The 23,875-nt window shown below is 41.8% G+C and overlaps 1 protein-coding gene across 3 annotated transcripts in view; it reads left to right on the top strand.

Moving 5' to 3' along the window:
* LOC136872816 (probable cytochrome P450 49a1) overlaps positions 1–23,875 on the top strand; it is a 225,947-nt gene that overhangs the window by 73,775 nt on the left and 128,297 nt on the right. For all 3 annotated transcript variants that reach the window (XM_068227324.1, XM_068227325.1, XM_067146654.2), the window contains exon 3: positions 4,374–4,507. In XM_068227324.1, coding sequence (XP_068083425.1) covers positions 4,374–4,507 — 134 coding nt within the window. The remainder of the gene's footprint in view (positions 1–4,373; positions 4,508–23,875) is intronic.

The raw sequence follows: 23,875 nt of genomic DNA on the forward strand, positions 1-23,875 counted from the left end.
CAGGTTGAGGATCCTGCAGGGGTAACGGTGATTTAGAAATCAATATTGCTCGAGTAAGAAGAGGCATACGATAGCTCAACAAAGCAACTTCAAACAATGGATATCTCGCAGCGCATGCCTTGCTCCACATGATACAGCCGGCGTTCCGTCAGGAACAGGCACCGTTGCGGAGGAAAAGTTAACAACCGAATGTATCATGTATGATACATCAAGACGCTAGAGGATAAGCGATCCAAGGTCATCTTAGATTAATCACCTCTAGCAGGGTGCAGGCCATATTCCAATTCCGTTTTAACAGGTCCTTGGCCTTTCCAACCAATACAGCGCAGTAGATTTGATTATTAATAGCACCCAAGTCCTAAGCTGGTCGGAGGGCTAAAGTCTTCAGCAGATTCGACAAGTCCGAATTCTATTCAAGACTTAAGGCATGGCCTGGCGACAGCTCTAAATGTAGATAGCTGGTAAATGACCGAATGAATGGATTAATGCTATAATGAATTTATGAAAGTATCTTGTCTCTCGTGCACGTAATATAGTTCGTTATAGCCATTAGGCCAATAGGGCCTCCGTGGCTCAGGCGGCAGCGCGGCGGCCTCGCACCGCAGGGGTCCGTTTTTCAAATTCCGGTCACTCCGTGTAAGACTTTTGCTCGACAATGTGGAGGTGGGACATGTTTTACTCCGGGTTTCCCTGTCATCATTCATTCCAGCTACACTCTCCAATATTATTTCATGTGTAAGTCATTAATCATTGCCCTAGAAGAGGGCGACGACAGGCTTCGTCAGCCGGCAAAATTTCTATCCTCGCCGCTAGAAGGGACTTGATTAATTCCATCCTTGACCCGGTCGAATGACTGAAAACAGGCTGTGGAGTTTTATAGTCATTAAGCCAATAGCTAATTAATAAAAATGCAAAATCTGTACTGGTAGGAATAATAAGAGGTTTGTTGTTAGTCTTCAGGGTGCAATGCTACCCTCATTTCTCTAAAATACAGTACTGGTACAAAACAGGGAAGCTCGCAATTCGTGTTACTTAGCTGTGACTTGGTGGACTGGAATCCCACCAGAAGGCCCTGAAAATGGCTTTCAGTACTTTCTTATTTTCATATTGGCTGTGTCTAAATTAAGGTCACGTTCCTAATTCTAGCACTTTTCATTCCTTGCATCCCAGAACACTTTCGTCGTGCTACTGCGACGTTACCAGTAGAGAAATAAAAGAAACATTATTTTATAGGTGTCCAGCTTCAGAATTCTGAGTGAAGTCCGCCAAGGACAGAGATTATCAAGACAAGGAAGTAGTTATTGGAACGGTTGTGGTTATGACCTTAAGAACTATCGTACTGATGAGCCCTTTATATAAATATGAGTCAAGGTCAGAGCTAGTTTCTCTTACGTCACGTTCCAGCGGATGAGTCAGCATCATAACTCTTGAGAATGTTTTGAGCTCGGGGAGACCACGGTCCGACTTGACTTGTAATCCTAACAGTGGCCTGAGAGGAGGCAATTTTAACCCCTTCTAACGGAATAACTTTCAGCTTTGATCTAAAATTTACTCGTAACCATATGAACACACTTTGGGTACTAAAAATGTAGTCTATAGATTCCAAGAGCTGTTGACTTGTACCTGTGGTGACAGCCTGGACAGAGCATGGCTAATGCTGCACGGGGAAACTAGCAGGCCCTTCAGCAGAGGGTGGGTAGTACAAACCACTGAAACCTAGCCTCGTCCTATATCATAGTCGCCCTAGATCTATCTGAAACGATGCGAAATAAACGTGTAATTATGAAGGTATATAATTATTTTCTTTTTTATATTGTTGTATCCCCCGTGCAGTGCTAAGCTTTTCATACAAATGCAAAAATTGTCTTGACCAAAAATGTGTTATATACTTATAGTAACCCTCGTTGACGGAAGAATCACATACCATGTGCAGAGTTATCTAACTCCACAGCTACTTTTCGCCGATATTCAGACAGGCCGTTTTACTCGGGACGCAGTAGTAATCCCATCTATTGGAGATGATTGGCATCAGAAGTGACAAGACACATCACAACAACGGTCAATGTAATGTTATTGCTGATCAGTTTTATGAGCTTTCGATGTTGTAGGCGTTCACATTTAGTTTTCTTCCGACTCTGTGATGTTAGAGCTTCCTTCATTCAAGACTCATTCTTGTTTTATTCTTCATGTGATCCTTCCTTTACAGTTATTTTTCATTATTTAGTCCTCTTCACAATTTTCCTTGTCGACATGAACCAATGACCACGCAGGTTTACACCTTAAGACAATCACGACACCAACCATCGCCGGTTAACACGATGTTAGCAATTCTCGGCGCAGATATAGACTAAGCAACAAAAATAAAAATCCGTGACTCTCTCTGTTATCCGCCTCTGTGGTGTAGTGGTTAGTGTGATTAGCTGCCACCGCAGGAGGCCCGAGTTCGATTCCCGGCTCTGCCACGAAATATGAAAAGTGGTACGAGGGTTGGAACGGGGTCCACTCACCCTCGGGAGGAAAAATGAGTAGAGGTGGCTTCTATTCCCACCTCAGCCATCCTGGAAGTGGTTTTCCGTGGTTTCCCACTTCTCCAGGCAAATGCCGGGATGGTACCTAAATTAAAGTCACGGCCGCTTCCTTCCCTCTTCCTTGTCTATCCTCCTATATTCCCATCCCCCACCAAGGCCCCTGTTGAGCATAGCAGGTAAGGCCGCCTGGGCGAGGTACTGGTCATTCTCCCCAGTTTTACACCCCGACCTAATGTCTCACGCTCCAGGACACTGCCCTTGAGGCGGTAGAAGTGGGATCCCTCGCTGAGTCCGACGGAAAAACCAACCATGGAGGGTAAACAGATTAAGAAAGAAAGACTATCTCTGTTATCATACCCAGTACGATAAAAAGGTATAATGCATGAGTGATCGGAAATGTAATTACATATACAGTATTTATTGATATGATCACGAATAACATAAATATCTGAGAGTCAAATGTTGTACCTTACCCTAAAGTACCAATTCAATCTGCGTGAATAAAATAATTTATAGCCTAGATTGTAGCGCCTCATTCTCCGACTATACATACCGATTTTCATTAAATTCTCTTCAGCCATTTTCTCGTGATGCCCGTACATGCAGACAGACAGAGATGACGCAAGGTTAAAAAGTACATTTCCTTGTTACTATGGGCACGACCGATACGGAAATACCATTCTGAGCAATGGACAGACAAGACGTTTATTTTATATATATAATGGATTTTTAGAGATGATTATACCAAATATGAATATTTCACTGGAATAAATAAATAATTCCGTTTTGAAAAGTTTACAGTATTTCATAAATACTATGTCCGGCTCCATGGCTAAATGGTTAACGTGCTGGCCTTTGGTCACAGGGGTACCAGGTTTGATTCCCGGCAGGGTTGAGAATTTTAAACATAATTGGTTAAATTCGCTGGAACGGGAACTGGGTGTATGTGTCGTCTTCATCATCATTTTATAGCAGGCTCGTCATCTCCTTCCGATATTTGATGCGAAGGAGTATCTGAAACACATTCCGAATCTGGCTCGAAATCTGTTGGTTCTTTCTCAATACTCTCAAAGATAGATTCCACACTTTCATCCTCCAAGAACTTTCGCCATACTTCATCACTAATTTTCTGTGATGAAGACGCGAAATTTAGACACACACGGTACTAAATATTATGTAATAAATCAAATCAGAATATATATGTAGAAGTAAATACCCCGCACCGAACCAAAAACTACGAAATAAAATGAAATAGAATAGAAAAACAGAGGCCGTGAAGGTTTGTTTACAGACGCTAGACAAATGGCGCTCACAAGGTCGGAAAACTGCACTCATTTATTTCCATGAAATTACGCCCAAAGAGATTGTAAATATGAATGAAATTGAACTCAAGGCTGTCATGACATCTATTGAAGAAGTGAGAAAAATGTGTGTTGAAATACCAACAATATTCGACAGTGCCACTACATCAGTAGCCAGTTCTAGAGTTACGATTGGTGTTAATTTTGTGTGGATTTGATGTATTAATTGTTTTTAATGGTATGTGTGTGGTGTGCCAGGGTTGTCAGCCAGTTTCGCAATGAAGGCGGTATGACTGACGCACTCATTGTAGTTGATACGGTGTGGTATGCCTGGATGGTGACCACGTGCAATGATGCTTGAGAACTGAAGCCGGAATTTTAGGCGTATATTATTTTGACGCAACTTACTGTTTTTCAGTTAAAACAAAGTCTGTTGGTTATGAATATGGGCCGTTACAGTGGATGCCAGGTTTGCTTTGACACTTAATAGCTGGGGTCTAACTTACGTAATTATTATTCAAGAAAAAATTGTTTCATTGTCTAGATAACTGGAGTAACATGGACTTCCTTGAGCAACAGAAACATTTGAGGGCGGCGTACGGAGACTTAGTCAAGGTGAGCGGCTTTCCTTCTGGCAGTGACAGCGTCTTCGTTTTCAACCCGGAAGATGCACAGACAGTAAGTATTTCACTAAGTCAAATGTTGTATTCTTAAAAACTTGGAGAGACGAATAAGTAAGAAAGACAATGAAATAAAAAAGAACATTTCTTTAAAACTCATCAATATATTAATACATAAAGAAACAGACCACAATCTAATTTCATAAATAGTCTTCCCTAAAGTCTACACAGTTTAATATATTACGAAACTTATCCCATGGTTTAGCCTGAACTAATCCCACTATAAAACTTTCTCCATTCCTCCCTTCTTCATGAGGAGCCAGTTTCCTACACATTCTTGAACCTCGTCGTCATTCCAAAATAAATTTCCATTTAACAAGGGAAAGGCCCGGTTTGTTGTGTCTTTCAGAAGATATACGCATTTTTACCTCCTGAAAAGGCAAGACCCCCAGTTTGTTTTGCGGTGCCGAATTCACTGTGACCCATATCCTCACAGAGTGTACCGATCTCTCCGGCCTAGGACTGAACGTCGGTCTGAAGGAAGCATTCGAACTGAGAGGCTACAAGCTAAGGATGAAAATATTGCTGATCTCGACATTCATAGATCTCTCTAGTTGTGATCACTATCTTGCTCTTTTTGATTTTGGCATTCAGTTTAATTCCTTATTGTTCCACCTCGTCTCCCCATGCGTCTAACTGTTCCCGGATATCACCTTCCTTTTCTCCCCAGACTAACAAGCCATCTGCAAGCATCCTCAATCCCCTATTTTCCTTGCCACATTTGTTATTAGCTTGTCCATCACAGGCGAGAGAGTACTTCCTTGTCTTAATCCACTTTTTGCTCAAACCAGTGTGTCCTCTCCCCTGCTGCTTTCAAACAACTGACACTCCCATGGTACATCTCCCTCACTCTTCCTATTGTCTGCTTTCCGACGCTTTTTTCTGTAACGCTTACCATGACTTGTTTCTAAACACATGATCATATACTTTCTCAAAGTCCAGGAAGGCCATCGGTAGCTCCTTACCCTACCCATAATGTTGCTCTTCTAGTTGTCTTACTGCAAATATAAGGTCTAGGCTGGACCTTCCTGATCTGAAGCCATACTGCTCTTCCCTCAAGATTTCTTCCACCCTCTTTCTGATTCTATTCTCCAGAATCTTCTCAAACACATTTGCGGAGTGACATATCAGTCTGATTCCCCTATACATTTCTAAATATTTCCTATTCCCACTTTTGAAGATGTGTATGATTATCCCCTTCTTCTAGTCTTCAGGGATCTTCCTCTCCTGCGACGTTGGAGGTTGTTCGTGCTGTAATAATCATGGTCGCCACGACATTTACATAATTTGATCGCCCACCCGAATTAATTGTATATATATATATATATGAATCATGTATCATATGTAATTTTATTCATTATTACCGTCCACCATCATCATTTATTTAATTGTACGTAAAAACGAGAAATAATTTTTAATTGTAATATATTAGAATATTCCGTGGTAATGTCAAGACAGGTCTTGCGCTAACAGGCTACTTGGTGTCTCGCAATAGTCCAGGAAGGTTAATTTTGGATGGTTCTTGGAAACGTACGCAACAGCAAGAGGACGATACATAATTTCGTTGTTGGGACGCTAAATTACTCCATATCACATGCTCCTATAAGGAGGGCTTTTTCTGTCAAGGACAGATACTTCATCTATATGTAGACGGGGGGGGGGGTGACGTATATCGGCTCTCATTGGAACGAGATGTCATGTGACAAGGGAGGAAGTGGGAATATGAAGAGTATTTATATAGATCTACACGGCGAGGTGAAGATCATTCTGATTCTGATTCTGTATTCTGCATCCAGCTTTCTTGAGTCTCCATTCTCAGGTAGTCCACGGGCTTTTAAGGAGTCACTCTGCTATCTGAGTGCATCACTTACGATGTGCTTCTACTCAACATTTCTTATCGCCTCTGTGAGACTTACTCAGATTATTTCGAAAGACAATTTCATATAATATAGAAGGACTGGATGTTTCCGTTCTCTCTATTCAATTAATTCCGATGTGGAATTTCACATTGTCAGGCTGGTACTATGTTTTTGGTACTCAGCACAATAGAGAGTGATAGATTCAGGGTGGAATCCATTCCATGAAGCAGATGCCAAGGATGATGCTGGTGGAAGAGGGACGACAACGATCAACCACGGAAGCAGACGAAGTAAAGATCAACCTCCGGTGAGCATGAGTTATCCCTGTTACCGCAAGTCCGCGCGTGTAGTATTGAATTGTAATCTCAGTCAGTAATTTTTTAAGTTTGGTAAAAACTCGTTTATACGTAATTTCATCTTTCTTTGGAATAAAACTTTCTTTTACATCGTTAAATAATTGACTTTTTAGTAGGTTCCCCATGTTTTTCCACATGGTATTTAATGGTCAGTATCCTTGTACGTCACGACCGGGATAGTCTCATTAAATTAAGTTTAGTACTTTTTAGATCTAAATTCGGTTTCAAATTACATTTAATTTCGAAGCCTGGCGTCCAGCGTGCAATTGTTGTTAATTTCTATATCGGGTGTATGATCTGTTACATTATGACACCATAACGTGGGGCACGAAAACCATTAAATACGATATAGGGAACAGCAAATCTGAAGATAGGGTCTGTGTTTTGTTAAGGGGCGAAAGTGCTATCAATAAATCCATATTTCAGTATATGATTGATGTTAGGGAATCATGGCAGATCAAACGCAATGTATGATGTTACGTAATGGTATTGTGCTTAAAGGTGGTTCGTCAACTAACGATAAAGACATGGTAGATGAGTCTCTGGAACAGATGTGAGTAGATAAGACGGATAACCAGGCTCAACATGATGACTCACAGGGTAATAAATTGGGTGGCGGAGCGGAGGTTATCCCTACCACCGAAGAAAACAGAATTGAGTTAAGAGGTTTTATACAGTCTATTTTTAAAGAGTTAAAGAAGGAGTTGAAGTATCAGGGGAAGGAATTAAACGAAAAATTAGAGCATCAGGGGAAGGAAATCAATGAAAATTTAGAGCATCAGAGGAAGAAAATCAATGAAAAATTAAGAGCATCAGGGGAAGGAAATCAATGAAAAATTAGAGCAGCAGGGGAAGGAAATTAAGTTAGACTTCGAGAAAACTAAGAAAGAGCTATGTGATGAACTAAGAAAGTACAAAGCAGAAACTGATAGGAAAATTAAGGAATATCGTAATGAAATAAGCGAGCTGTTAAAAAAGGGTGGAAATTGCGATAAACGGTTAGAGGAACAGAATGAGAAAACTGAACAACATAAGAGAGAGGTGGATAAGAAGTTGGTAGAGCAAAAAAGCGATCTTTTGGAAGTTATTGGGAAGGAAAATAATGAAACTAGGGAGAGAGTAGAAACACAGGAAAATGAAATTAAAGCGTTAAGAAACAAACAGACAAGCATGTTAATTGAGGAAGGTAGAGATATGAAAGTGAAGGAGAGAGTCAATAATGTAGGAGCGAAGCTGCGACGGGAGATAAGAGAGAAACAAGGTAGCTATGTTGGGGTGAAGCACGGAGGAAATCACGTAAGAGAAGAGGAATTACCGAAGTTTAACGGGAGACAAACCAACCTACTGGACTTCCTTAACCTTATTCAGAAGCGGTTTGAGCGAAACATAAATGAGGGGTATATTGAATGGGAGTAGGTTTTGGAAATTATTAGCAGTGTTTTCGTGGGAGAAACGAGATCCTGGTACGTAGTGTACTGTAACAGTATGAAATACCTCAACGAGTTCCAGAATAAATTTAAAGAAAAATACTCGAGCGAGACAATTCAGAGTCGTGAGAGGGAAAGAGTCGTTTCTGGCAAGTTTAGGGCGAATGAGGGGGTATCCATGATGGAGTACTTCTTGGTTCACGTCATGATATGTCAGAATGTAGCTGGGATAGCGACGGATACTGACGTAGTGAGGCTACCACTCAGGCATTTTCCTGAATGAGTAAGAACTGCAGCGGTGATGCAGAAAACTAGCACTACTCAGGAGATGGAACAGCTGCTCACTAAATTTGATGGGTTGGTTAATATGGAGGGTAGAAACGGGAACGCGCAAGATTATGTCCCGCAGTATGAGTGCAGGGAAAACCGTAGGCAGCCGAAGTACGAAAATAGAAATCAAGGTAACCCTAGGAGTAACGGGAACCAAGAACGAGCGGAACAGCGAGCAGGTAACCGACAGGCGGATAGGAATGTGAGCACTAGCGGGACGAATGATCAGGGCCAAGTAAGACATTTAAACTAAGTACGGGAGTAATATAATTGGACAGTTCTGCGGCACCTCCGCCGCCGCACGCCTCCGCCGCCTCCACCTCCGCCGCCGCCGCCCGCGGGAAATTTGAATTTTGGCGGGAAATTTGAATTTTGGCGGGAGATTTGAATTTGTAAACAAAGCCACGTGCTTTTTGACAGCTGTCATCGACAACAACGCATCGCTAACCTCAGTACTGCCATCTTGACGGGCCTAAACCTCACTAGTGCCAACTTAACCTAACTAGCATGAGGTAAACAAAGCCACGTGTTTTTTGACAGCCACGTGCTTTTTGACAGACAACAACGCATCGCTAACCTCAGTACTGCCATCTTGACGGGCCTAAACCTCAGTAGTGCCAACTTAACCTAACTAGCGCGAGGTAAACAAATCCACGTGTTTTTTGACAGCCACGTGCTTTTTGACAGATTTGTAAACAAAGCCACGTGCTTTTTGACAGACAACAACGCATCGCTAACCTCAGTACTGCCATCTTGACGGGCCTAAACCTTAGTGGTACCAACTTAACCTCACTAGCATGAGGTAAACAAAGCCACGTGCTTTTTGACAGCCACGTGCTTTTCGACAGATTTGTAAACAAAGCCACGTGCATTTTGACAGACAACAACGCATCGCTAACCTCAGTACTGCCATCTTGACGGGCCTAAACCGCAGTAGTACCAACTTAACCTAACTAGCGCGAGATAAACAAAGCCACGTGCTTTTTGACAGCCACGTGCTTTTTTGACAGCTGTCATCCGCCATCTTTAAACTACAGAGCACCGTGCTGCCCTCTTTCGTCACCTGTCATCGGCAGTGCTGCCATCTTGACGGGCCTAAACCTTAGTGCTACCAACTTAACCTCACTAGCTCGAGATAAACAAATCCACGTGCTTTTTGACAGCCACGTGCAGCTGTCATCCGCCATCTTTAATCTATAGAGCACAGTGCTGCCCTCTTTAGCTACTTACTTTTGAAATGTGGTGGCGGATAATTTGAAAAATGCTTTTCGACAAGCAGCCATCTTTAATCCAGAGAGAACAGTGCTGCCCTCTATGTGGTGGCGGCAAATTGAAAAATTCCACGTGCTCTTGTTTGAAAACAAACTCACGTGCTTTTTTGACAGCTGTCATCTGCCATCTTTAATCTATAGAGCAAAGTGCTGCCCTCTTTAGTTTGAAATGTGGTGGTGGTAAATTCCACGTGCTCTTGTTTGGAAACAAAGCCATGTGCAGCTGTCATCCGCCATCTTTAATCAACAGAGCACTGTGCTACTATCATGCGGGCAATTTCATCACCTGTCATCCGCCATCTTTAATCCACAGAACACCATGCTGCCCTCTTTGTGGCTACTACCTTAAGCACGTAGTAGCGGGCAATTTGAAAAGTTCTGTTAGCTATCATCCGCCATCTTTAATCAAGAGAGCACCGTGCTGCCATCTTTTGCTAGATACCTTTGAAATGTGGTGGCGGCAAATTGAAAAATTCCACGTGCTCTTGTTTGGAAACAAACTCACGTGCTTTTTCGACAGCTACCATCCGCCATCTTTAATCAACAGAGCATAGTGCTGCCCTCTTTAGTTTGAAATGTGATGGCGGCAAATTCCACGTGCTCTTGTTTGGTAAACATAGCCATGTGCTTTTTTGACAGCTGTCATCCGCCATCTTTAATACAGAGAGCACCGTGCTGCCCTCTTTATCGTAGTAGATGTAAATTCGTCACCTGTCATCCGCAGTGCTGCCATCTTTAGCTAGATACCTTTGAAAAGTGGTGGCGGATAATTTAAAAAGAAAAATTCTACAGCAGCCCTCTCTCGACGCTAATTGCATAAGATGGCGGCTATACATGACTCCTTAAGGGTGCTTACGCAAGATGGCTGCTATACATAGACTCCCTTGGGATGCTTGCGCAAGATGGCAGTTATACATGGCTCCTTATGAGATGCCCTAGGGATGCTTGCGCAAGATAGCGGCTGCTCTTATGGGACGGCTTAAGGGTCCTTGCACAAGATAGCTTGAGACGCCCTAAGGATGCTTGCGCAAGATGGCGGACACAAGATGGCGGCTATACACAACTCCTTATGAGACGCTTTAAGGGGGCTTGCGCAAGATAGTTGCTACTCTTAGCTTAGAGGCTAACGTGTCGTGATAGTTCGATTCATTAAATTTAGGGCTTAAATGCAAAATGTTAAATATATCGAAAACGGTGCACCGTAGAGCAAAACGGACAAACTTTTTCTGCCTACTACCCAGGTTCGCAGTATGAGGAACAAGAAAATCATAGTCTAATGATGGGATCAACGGTTCGGTTCCTACTTAGGCCCTTTGGCATTTGCTCTCTTTTAGCTTGTATTGAAGCGAGTCTTCGTAACATGATCAGGTCTAGCTATGGTAGAGAGTATAACGTACCGTGCAGGTTCGATTCATTAAATTTGGAGGCTTAAATGCAAAATGTTAAATATCTCGAAAACGATGCATCGTAGAGCAAAACGGACAAAATTTTTCCGCCTAATACGTAGGTTCGTAGTATCAGGAACAAGAAAAAACATAGTCTAATGATGAGATCAACGGTTCGATTCCTACTTAAGCCCTTTGGCATTCGCAGCTATCTATTTCTACAAGATGGTGGCTGCTCTTATGAGAAACAAGATGCCTTGAGACGTCCTAGGGATGCTTACGCAAGATGGCAGACACAAAATGGTGACTATACATAGCTCCTTATGAGACGGCCCAGGGGTGCTCGCACAAGATGGCGGCTACTCTTATGAAGAAAGCTAGCTTAGAGGCTACTGCGCAAGATAACAGCTGCTGTTATGCATGTGGTGGAGGGCAATTTGAAATTCTATGTGCTTAATCAACAGAGCACCCTACCGCCCTCTTTAGCTGAAATGTGGTGGTGGATATTTTGAAAAATTCTTTTGACAGCTATCATCTTTAAAAACAATGGCGACTATACATAGGCTGTTAAGGTCTTATCATTCTCCTCCTCCTCCTCCTCCTCCTCCTCCTCCTCCTCCTCCTCCTTCTCTACCTCCCCCTCCGACTCTTATGTCAAGGCATAGCTTTATATCGAACAAGTTTAAACCTGCATCGCGAAGGCAAGCGTGTGCAGCGATAACATTATTGTGCATGTTTAGACTTTCGAAACATAAGAAGAGTAGAATCAAACGCTGTACTCGATACGACATGTGATCAGAACATTGATTGATGCGTTCAGAAAAACAAAATAAGTGATCAAGACTAGAATCGAACAATGTACTCAATACATCATGTGTTTAGAATATGTCAGGGGATACGCTTGTTCTAAGAAGATCAGATTGAAACATAACAAGACTAGAATAGAACACTGTAATCGATGTTGTTAACTTCAACATGTGATCAGAACATTGATTGATGTGTTCAGAACACAAAATAAGTGATCATGACTAGAATCGAACACTGTACTCGATACAACATGTGATCAGAACATTGATCGATGTGTTCAGAACACGAAATAAGTGATCAAGACTAGAATCGAACACTGTACTCAATACAACATGTGTTTAGAACATGTTAGGGGGTACCCTTGTTCTAAGAAGATCAGAATGAAACATAACAAGACTAGAATCGAACACTGTAATCGATGTTGGTAACCTCAACATATGATCAGAACATTGTTTGATGTGTTCAGAGCAAAAGTTCAATTTTGATGATTTGCTTAGTGTAAAATCAAAAACTATGGAAACACACTGTGCACATATCGCGTAGCTAACTCGCTCAGTAAGCAATATTGCAAAACTACAACTTCAATGATTTGCATAGTGTAAAAATCAAAAACACACTGTACCTATACTGCGCAGCTAACTCGCTCGGTAAACGATATAGCCAAAGTATAACTTCAAATTATTTACCTTCCATCATTCGTCTTGTGTGTAAAAATCAGTCGAACAAGTTATCGCATAAACATGGCTGAAAAAAAATCGTGATAGGGTATGGAACCCAGGGGTTACATCTTATCAGAAGGGCAAAAAGGATGAAAGGACTCTTCCTCCTCCTTACCGCACATTCCTTGAAGGGCTAATTGGTTGAAGGGCTAATGGGCTAAAGGGCTAAAGGGCTAATGGGCTAAAGGGCTAATGGGCTAAAGGAGCAACAACCTCGTCGATCGCTATCAGCAAGAACGCTTGTACTTTGTTAAGTGTAGAAAATTAATCTTTATTTGTAAATGGTTTCATGTTCAGAACAAGGAATGGAAAATCCCCGAGGTGCGATGAGTTACGTTTTTCGAACTAGTGTTTGGAACACTGAACTTTTCAAGATGATAGCAGAGAGTTTAGCAATGTTCTGTTGTTGGATTTTAAATTCCGCGCTACAACATGCATAAGGTTGTAGCCTTGAGGTTTACCGCCGTAAAGATGGCAAGAGTGAGGTTAACAATGTTCTGTTGTTAGATTTTAAATTCCGCGCTACAACATGCATAAGGTGGCAGCCTTGAGGTTTACCGCCGTAAAGATAGCAAGAGTGAGGTTAACAATGTTCTGTTGTTGGATTTTAAATTCCGCGCTATAACATGCATAAGGTAGCAGCCTTGAGGTTTACCGCCGTAAAGATGGCAGCAGTGAGGTTAGCGACGCTCTATTGTCCTTCAAAGTGAGGTTAGGGTTCGTCAAGAAGACAGCTGTCAAAAAAGCACGTGGCTATGTTTACCAAACAAGAGCACGTGGTCGTGACGTCACGGTCACGTAGTATGTTGCCTCAGCATGTAATGTTCAATGTCTACATCTACGTAGTTAACACTCTGCTATGTTCACAAGATTTTTTACACATAACTATTCTTTATGCTTTAAGTTCATGCACATAGGCTATGCTAAGATAGCAGTACAAACACATGCGAACTTTGTACATTCTAATGGAATAAGTTTAGTACTATGTGCATCATGGATACATGATGTGTGCACGCATTTAATCTTGACTATACGTAATGCTGCTGCTTTGTTTACAAGATTTTTATACATTGCTATTCTTTATGCTTTAAGTTCGTGCACGCACAAGCGATACTCGTACGCTCTAGCAGGAGAAGTTTAGTACGATATTCGATACATACATTATCGATAGGTGATGTGTACACGCTTTAGAACATAGCTCATCTTTATGCTTTAAGTTCGTGCACAGGGGTTTGGGATACACAAAAGCGATTGCTGCATGCTCTAGCGGAAGAAGTCTAGTACGATAGTCGATGCATGTAAAATCGATAGGTTATGCTAAGATAGCAGCACACTTACATGATTTTAGCACAATCTAGTGGAAAAAGTTTAGTATGATAGTCGTTTCGTGCAAAATCATTAGGTAATGTGTAAACGCTTTGAAACAAGGCTATTCTTTGTACTTTAAGTTCATGTGTATGAGTTATGCTAAGATAGCAGCACAACCTAGCGGAAGAAGTTTTGTACGAGAGTCGATACATGCAAAGTCGATAGGTAATGTGTACACGCTTTGAAACATGGCTATTCTTTGTACCTTAAAGTCATACGTATAGGTTATGCTAAGATAGCAGCACAATCTGGCGGAAGAAGTTCAGGGTGATCTGTACACGCTTTGAAACAAGGCTATTCTTTGCGTCTTAGTTACGCTTGCGATAGTCGATGCATGTAAAATCGATAGGTTATGCTAAGATAGCAGCACACTTACACGATTTTAGCACAATCTAGTGGAAGAAGTTTAGTACGAGAGTCGATGCTTGCAAAATCATTAGGTAATGTGTACACGCTTTGAAACAAGGCTATTCTTTGTACTTTAAGTTCATGCGTCTTAGTTATGCTAAGATAGCAGCACAATCTACCTGAAGAAGTTTTGCACGAGAGTCGATATATGCAAAATCGATAGTTGATGCGTACACGCTTTGAAACATGACTATTCATTGTTCTTTAAGTTCATGGGTATAGGTTATGCTAAGATAGCAGCACAATCTAGCGGAAGAAATTTAGTACGAGATTCGATGAATGCAAAATCAATAAGTAATGTGTACACGCTTTGAAACATGGCTATTCTTCGTACTTTAAGTTCATGTGTATAAGTTATGCTAAGATAGCAGCACAACCTAGCGGAAGAAGTTTAGTACGATATTTGTTGCATGCAAAGTCGATAGGTAATGTGTACACGCTTTGAAACATGGCTATTCTTTGTACCTTAAGGTCATGCGTATAGGTTACGCTAAGATAGCAGCACAATCTAGCGGAAGAAGTTTAGTACGAGAGTCGATGCTTGCAAAATCGATAGGTAATGTGTACACGTTTTGAGACATAGCTCTTCTTTGTTCTTTAAGTTCATGCGTCTTAGTTATGCTGAGATAGCAGCACAATCTACCTGAAGAAGTTTAGTACGATAGTCGATACATGCAAATTCGATAGTTGATGTGTACACGCTTTGAAACATGACTATTCATTATACTTTAAGTTCATGGGTATAGGTTATGCTAAGATAGCAGCACAATCTAGCGGAAGAAATTTAGTACGATATTTGATGCATGCAAAATCAATAAGTAATGTGTACACGCTTTGAAACATGGCTATTCTTTGTACTTTAAGTTCATGTGTATAAGTTATGCTAAGATAGCAGCACAACCTAGCGGAAGAAGTTTAGTACGATATTTGTTGCATGCAAAGTCGATAGGTAATGTGTACACGCTTTGAAACATGGCTATTCTTTGTACCTTAAGGTCACGCGTATAGGTTATGCTAAGATAGCAGCACAATCTAGCGGAAGAAGTTTAGTACGACAGTCGATGTGTGCAAAATCGATAGGTGATGTGTACACGCTTTGAAACATGGCTATTCATTGTACTTTAAGTTCATGCGTCTTAGTTATGCTAAGATAGCAGCACGATCTAGCGGATGAAGTTTAGTTCGATGGTTGATGCATGTAAAATCGATAGGTCATGTGTACACGCTTTGAAACATAGCAATTCATACTGCTGCTCTGTTCCCAAGACTTTTAAGCATAGCTAACCCTAATACTGCTCTTAACGACGTCGAGCTAAGGATTGATTACGTGACCGTGACGTCACGACCACGTGCTCTTGTTTGGTAAACATAGCCACGTGCTTTTTTGACAGCTGTCTTCTTGACGAACCCTAACCTCACTTTGAAGGACAATAGAGCGTCGCTAACCTCACTGCTGCCATCTTTACGGCGGTAAACCTCAAGGCTGCCACCTTATGCATGTTATAGCGCGGAATTTAAAATCCAACAACAGAACATTGTTAACCTCACTCTTGCTATCTTTACGGCGGTAAACCTCAAGCCTGCCACCTTATGCATGTTGTAGCGCGGAATTTAAAATCTAACAACAGAACATTGTTAACCTCACTCTTGCCATCTTTACGGCGGTAAACCTCAAGGCTACAACCTTATGCATGTTGTAGCGCGGAATTTAAAATCCAACAACAGAACATTGCTAAACTCTCTGCTATCATCTTGAAAAGTTCAGTGTTCCAAACACTAGTTCGAAAAACGTAACTCATCGCACCTCGGGGATTTTCCATTCCTTGTTCTGAACATGAAACCATTTACAAATAAAGATTAATTTTCTACACTTAACAAAGTACAAGCGTTCTTGCTGATAGCGATCGACGAGGTTGTTGCTCCTTTAGCCCATTAGCCCTTTAGCCCATTAGCCCTTTAGCCCTTTAGCCCATTAGCCCTTCAACCAATTAGCCCTTCAAGGAATGTGCGGTAAGGAGGAGGAAGAGTCCTTTCATCCTTTTTGCCCTTCTGATAAGATGTAACCCCTGGGTTCCATACCCTATCACGATTTTTTTTCAGCCATGTTTATGCGATAACTTGTTCGACTGATTTTTACACACAAGACGAATGATGGAAGGTAAATAATTTGAAGTTATACTTTGGCTATATCGTTTACCGAGCGAGTTAGCTGCGCAGTATAGGTACAGTGTGTTTTTGATTTTTACACTATGCAAATCATTGAAGTTGTAGTTTTGCAATATTGCTTACTGAGCGAGTTAGCTACGCGATATGTGCACAGTGTGTTTCCATAGTTTTTGATTTTACACTAAGCAAATCATCAAAATTGAACTTTTGCTCTGAACACATCAAACAATGTTCTGATCATATGTTGAGGTTACCAACATCGATTACAGTGTTCGATTCTAGTCTTGTTATGTTTCATTCTGATCTTCTTAGAACAAGGGTACCCCCTAACATGTTCTAAACACATGTTGTATTGAGTACAGTGTTCGATTCTAGTCTTGATCACTTATTTCGTGTTCTGAACACATCGATCAATGTTCTGATCACATGTTGTATCGAGTACAGTGTTCGATTCTAGTCATGATCACTTATTTTGTGTTCTGAACACATCAATCAATGTTCTGATCACATGTTGAAGTTAACAACATCGATTACAGTGTTCTATTCTAGTCTTGTTATGTTTCAATCTGATCTTCTTAGAACAAGCGTATCCCCTGACATATTCTAAACACATGATGTATTGAGTACATTGTTCGATTCTAGTCTTGATCACTTATTTTGTTTTTCTGAACGCATCAATCAATGTTCTGATCACATGTCGTATCGAGTACAGCGTTTGATTCTACTCTTCTTATGTTTCGAAAGTCTAAACATGCACAATAATGTTATCGCTGCACACGCTTGCCTTCGCGATGCAGGTTTAAACTTGTTCGATATAAAGCTACGCCTTGACATAAGAGTCGGAGGGGGAGGTAGAGAAGGAGGAGGAGGAGGAGGAGGAGGAGGAGGAGGAGGAGGAGGAGAATGATAAGACCTTAACAGCCTATGTATAGTCGCCATTGTTTTTAAAGATGATAGCTGTCAAAAGAATTTTTCAAAATATCCACCACCACATTTCAGCTAAAGAGGGCGGTAGGGTGCTCTGTTGATTAAGCACATAGAATTTCAAATTGCCCTCCACCACATGCATAACAGCAGCTGTTATCTTGCGCAGTAGCCTCTAAGCTAGCTTTCTTCATAAGAGTAGCCGCCATCTTGTGCGAGCACCCCTAGGCCGTCTCATAAGGAGCTATGTATAGTCACCATTTTGTGTCTGCCATCTTGCGTAAGCATCCCTAGGACGTCTCAAGGCATCTTGTTTCTCATAAGAGCAGCCACCATCTTGTAGAAATAGATAGCTGCGAATGCCAAAGGGCTTAAGTAGGAATCGAACCGTTGATCTCATCATTAGACTATGTTTTTTCTTGTTCCTGATACTACGAACCTACGTATTAGGCGGAAAAATTTTGTCCGTTTTGCTCTACGATGCATCGTTTTCGAGATATTTAACATTTTGCATTTAAGCCTCCAAATTTAATGAATCGAACCTGCACGGTACGTTATACTCTCTACCATAGCTAGACCTGATCATGTTACGAAGACTCGCTTCAATACAAGCTAAAAGAGAGCAAATGCCAAAGGGCCTAAGTAGGAACCGAACCGTTGATCCCATCATTAGACTATGATTTTCTTGTTCCTCATACTGCGAACCTGGGTAGTAGGCAGAAAAATTTTGTCCGTTTTGCTCTACGGTGCACCGTTTTCGATATATTTAACATTTTGCATTTAAGCCCTAAATTTAATGAATCGAACTATCACGACACGTTAGCCTCTAAGCTAAGAGTAGCAACTATCTTGCGCAAGCCCCCTTAAAGCGTCTCATAAGGAGTTGTGTATAGCCGCCATCTTGTGTCCGCCATCTTGCGCAAGCATCCTTAGGGCGTCTCAAGCTATCTTGTGCAAGGACCCTTAAGCCGTCCCATAAGAGCAGCCGCTATCTTGCGCAAGCATCCCTAGGGCATCTCATAAGGAGCCATGTATAACTGCCATCTTGCGCAAGCATCCCAAGGGAGTCTATGTATAGCAGCCATCTTGCGTAAGCACCCTTAAGGAGTCATGTATAGCCGCCATCTTATGCAATTAGCGTCGAGAGAGGGCTGCTGTAGAATTTTTCTTTTTAAATTATCCGCCACCACTTTTCAAAGGTATCTAGCTAAAGATGGCAGCACTGCGGATGACAGGTGACGAATTTACATCTACTACGATAAAGAGGGCAGCACGGTGCTCTCTGTATTAAAGATGGCGGATGACAGCTGTCAAAAAAGCACATGGCTATGTTTACCAAACAAGAGCACGTGGAATTTGCCGCCATCACATTTCAAACTAAAGAGGGCAGCACTATGCTCTGTTGATTAAAGATGGCGGATGGTAGCTGTCGAAAAAGCACGTGAGTTTGTTTCCAAACAAGAGCACGTGGAATTTTTCAATTTGCCGCCACCACATTTCAAAGGTATCTAGCTAAAGATGGCAGCACAGTGCTCTCTTGATTAAAGATGGCGGATGATAGCTAACAGAACTTTTCAAATTGCCCGCTACTACGTGCTTAAGGTAGTAGCCACAAAGAGGGCAGCATGGTGTTCTGTGGATTAAAGATGGTGGATGACAGGTGATGAAATTGCCCGCATGATAGTAGCACAGTGCTCTGTTGATTAAAGATGGCGGATGACAGCTGCACATGGCTTTGTTTCCAAACAAGAGCACGTGGAATTTACCACCACCACATTTCAAACTAAAGAGGGCAGCACTGTGCTCTATAGATTAAAGATGGCAGATGACAGCTGTCAAAAAAGCACGTGAGTTTGTTTTCAAACAAGAGCACGTGGAATTTTTCAATTTGCCGCCACCACATAGAGGGCAGCACTGTTCTCTCTGGATTAAAGATGGCTGCTTGTCGAAAAGCATTTTTCAAATTATCCGCCACCACATTTCAAAGGTAAGTAGCTAAAGAGGGCAGCACTGTGCTCTATAGATTAAAGATGGCGGATGACAGCTATCAAAAAAGCACGTGGATTTGTTTATCTCGAGCTAGTGAGGTTAAGTTGGTAGCACTAAGGTTTAGGCCCGTCAAGATGGCAGCACTGCCGATGACAGGTGACGAAAGAGGGCAGCACGGTGCTCTGTAGTTTAATGATGGCGGATGACAGCTGTCAAAAAAGCACGTGGCTGTCAAAAAGCACGTGGCTTTGTTTATCTCGCGCTAGTTAGGTTAAGTTGGTACTACTGCGGTTTAGGCCCGTCAAGATGGCAGTACTGAGGTTAGCGATGAGTTGTTGTCTGTCAAAATACACGTGGCTTTGTTTACAAATCTGTCGAAAAGCACGTGGCTGTCAAAAAGCACGTGGCTTTGTTTACCTCATGCTAGTGAGGTTAAGTTGGTACCACTAAGGTTTAGGCCCGTCAAGATGGCAGTACTGAGGTTAGCGATGCGTTGTTGTCTGTCAAAAAGCACGTGGCTTTGTTTACAAATCTGTCAAAAAGCACGCGGCTGTCAAAAAACACGTGGATTTGTTTACCTCGCGCTAGTTAGGTTAAGTTGACACTACTGAGGTTTAGGCCCGTCAAGATGGCAGTACTGAGGTTAGCGATGCGTTGTTGTCTGTCAAAAAGCACGTGGCTGTCAAAAAACACGTGGCTTTGTTTACCTCATGCTAGTTAGGTTAAGTTGGCACTAGTGAGGTTTAGGCCCGTCAAGATGGCAGTACTGAGGTTAGCGATGCGTTGTTGTCGATGACAGCTGTCAAAAAGCACGTAGCTTTGTTTACAAATTCAAATCTCCCGCCAAAATTCAAATTTCCCGCCAAAATTCAAATTTCCCGCGGGCGGCGGCGGAGGCGGAGGCGGCGGCGGCGGAGGAGGCGTGCGGAGGCGTGCGGCGGCGGAGGTGCCGCAGAACTGTCCAATTATACTACTTACGGGCTGTAATTCAGGGTCTGTATTTCAGCCGTATCCACCGATAACCCAAAGTTGTGTTATGGAGTTATCGTATGACCCAGATGTAAGAGATGATTTAATGTTTGAGCCACAGCAGGAATATATTAATGAACAGGAGCAAGTGGCTAATCGCATTGATATGTTAGAAGTATGGGGGGCGGGTGTTCATGCTCTTATTGACTCAGATAGTCAGAGGTAATGCGTTAGTTATGAGTGGTACATGAGTGTTGTACAACGAGGTATTTATGTGGGGGAAATGCTAGTTACGAGTACGTATATCATCACTGGTGTTGGCCAGAAGTCCAAACAAGTATGTAAGCAGGTGGCATTACCTGTAAGTGTTGCTGGTTCTATTATGGTTCAGATATGTTTAGTTATTCCACATCTTGTATTTAATGTCATCTTGGGATGTGACTGGCTGACGTGACATTCAGCACAGTTAGATTACAAAGAAGCTGTGGTTAACTCAACGTGGAACGAGGTTCATATTAAAGTCAATTTTGAGGGTGACATTCAGGGAAAACACGGTGATTGTGCCATGGAGTGTGTTGTCAGGGTTTCACAAGCTATCGAGAAGCTAGAGAGATCTTCAGGGAACAGGAAGTTAGTGAGAAATTCGTTCTGTGTCATGTGTTGTTGAATAAGGATCAAAAGAACGCATTATGGGAAGCTGTGAGCAAGAGTTGCTTGGAGGAAGGACGGCAAGTCGAGTTGTTGGCGGTGTTGCTTGAACACGTCAGTGTATTTTCTGTGAAACCTGACCGATCTCATGTGTATGAGCATTCTTTTCCTGTACTGGATAGTAGTCCTTTTTAGTGGACCGAGGTATGGCATTGCACACAAGTTTTTCAAAGCAGTAGACAAGCAAATACAAAGTATGCTATCAGACGATGTGATTGAGCTATCAAGTAGTCAGAACGTAGATAACGGGAAGTCAGACTGGTTACTGTGTCGAGGTGTTGGTGTGTTTGTGTGTCAGCCGTGTGTATGTAAGAATTGGATTTTCCGGAGTATGTCTGTAGACAGGTGGGGGGCGTGGTGTGCTGTCTGGTGTGAGCTCAATGTACTGCTGCGCGCGTGAGTCATGTCAATCGGTGCGTATGTGATGCCATGGGGTTTTTTGTAAATGCAAAAGGGATAATTCAGACTTGCCCAATAGGAAGACCTACGTAAAAAGTTTGTTTTTGTAAAATAGAGTCATCGCAAGCGGATATGTGCCATGAAAGGACTTGCGGTGGCACGGTTACATGTTCCAACGGCGTGTGGGTGGACGTGTGTAACAGTGCTTGTAGGGTCATGTGTGGGGATAAACTTGGTGTCGGATGACACCAGGTGAAATGATGCTCTCACATATTGTATAGCGTGTGGTTGCGCTATATGTTTTTTGTGCCATTTGAATCTGGCGAAGACAATCATAAAACTGATGAAATCTTCAGTGTGAAGAATCAGAAGAGATGTTGTATAGTTGTATTTTTAGGTATTGTTTTTGTAATTGTGTAATGTGTGAATTTTGATGGAAGTTGAAGGGCAGTTGAACACTCGAGAGCGTGGAGGCTGAGATATATGTATACATGCTTGGCATGTTAAAGTTGGGTAAATAATGTGTGTCGGTCTAGATAGAGGTAATACCACATGATAAGACTGATGCAAGATCAACTGTATGAGACGTCGAGAGGAGTGTGAATTTGACTAGCTGTGAATCGGAAAATTCTAGGTAAAGGGAATGAGCAGGGTATTATAATGTGGATTGTTAAGGGATGGGAAAAGGGAGAAGAACTGAATAGGTCTTTTTGTGCGGTAAAAAATTCCTGTGTGAAAAAAATGGAAGAGGAAGGGGCATAGGACGATATCTTAGGATGTAAATGAGAAGTGGTTAAGAGTAGAAGGATATTTAGTCGTTAGAGTTTGTGGAAAATTTAGAAACTAGTGAAGTGTGGGTGTTGTGGATATAGTGAAGTAGTTTGAATTCGAGCCGGGAGGCTAAGTAAGACCAGGTGACAACAAAGGCTGCCGAGGTGGCGAGGCAGTGAGTGAGTAAATGTTTCGGTATCTTGGAATGTAGTTGCCTTACCGATTGCGATATTGAGTATTGTACGCAATTGTTGTCATTTGGTTTACTTGAATCCAGAGGAATTATGCCATGGAACAAAGGATGCGGAGTAAGCAGTAGTGATTACGAGGGCGTGAGCCGAAACTGTGGTAATGTGCAGTCAGCGGTTCTTGCAGCATAATCTGTTGTGAACGTCATGTGGAGTGTACAGTCATGTAGGGCAGGGCCAGATTAGTTGTTTGAGGTAGATTTTTGTTTTTTATTATTATTATTATTATTATTATTATTATTATTATTATTATTATTGGTACTTGGTTGTATTATTTCTTATTTTATTATCCTGTATTCTTCCTTTTATTCTGTGTCTTAATGAGCTGACCAGGTGAACATGTATCGGGGCAAATTTGCCTGTTATGTTCAATAAATATTTGATCTGATTTGACAAGCTGTGAATGATGATTCGATGTATGACAAACTAGTATATTTTCTATGTCATATGTAAATCGGTTGTGAGTGATTCCGACACTATGTGTTACGCATGTCAGAATCAGGGGGGCGAATGTAATAATCGTGGTCGCCACGACATTTACATAACTTGATCGCCCACCCGAATTAATTGTATATATATGAATCATGTATCATTTGTAATTTTATTCATTATTACCGTCCATTCTCATTTATTTAATTGTACGTAAGAACGAGAAATAATTTTTAATTGTAATATATTAGAATATTCCGTGGTAATGTCAAGACAGGTCTTGCGCTAACAGGCTACTTGGTGTCTCGCAATAGTCCAGGAAGGTTAATTTTGGATGGTTCTTGGAAACGTACGCAACAGCAAGAGGACGATACATAATTTCGTTGTTGGGACGCTAAATTACCCCATATCACGTGCTCCTATCGGGAGGGCTTTTTCTGTCAAGGACAGATACTTCATCTATATGCAGACGGGGGGGGGGGGGGTGACGTATATCGGCTCTCATTGGAACGAGATGTCATGTGACAAGGGAGGAAGTGGGAATATGAAGAGTATTTATATAGATCTACACGGCGAGGTGAAGATCATTCTGATTCTGATTCTGTATTCTGCATCCAGCTTTCTTGAGTCTCCATTCTCAGGTAGTCCACGGGCTTTTAGAGAGTCACTCTGCTATCTGAGTGCATCACTTACGATGTGCTTCTACTCAACATTTCTTATCGCCTCTGTGAGACTTACTCAGATTATTTCGAAAGACAAGTTCATATAATAGGCTGGTACTATGTTTTTGGTACTCTGCACAATAGGGAGTGATAGATTCAGGGTGGAATCCA

This window comes from Anabrus simplex, chromosome 4 (assembly GCF_040414725.1).
Source record: "Anabrus simplex isolate iqAnaSimp1 chromosome 4, ASM4041472v1, whole genome shotgun sequence".
Lineage (NCBI taxonomy): Eukaryota > Metazoa > Arthropoda > Insecta > Orthoptera > Tettigoniidae > Anabrus > Anabrus simplex.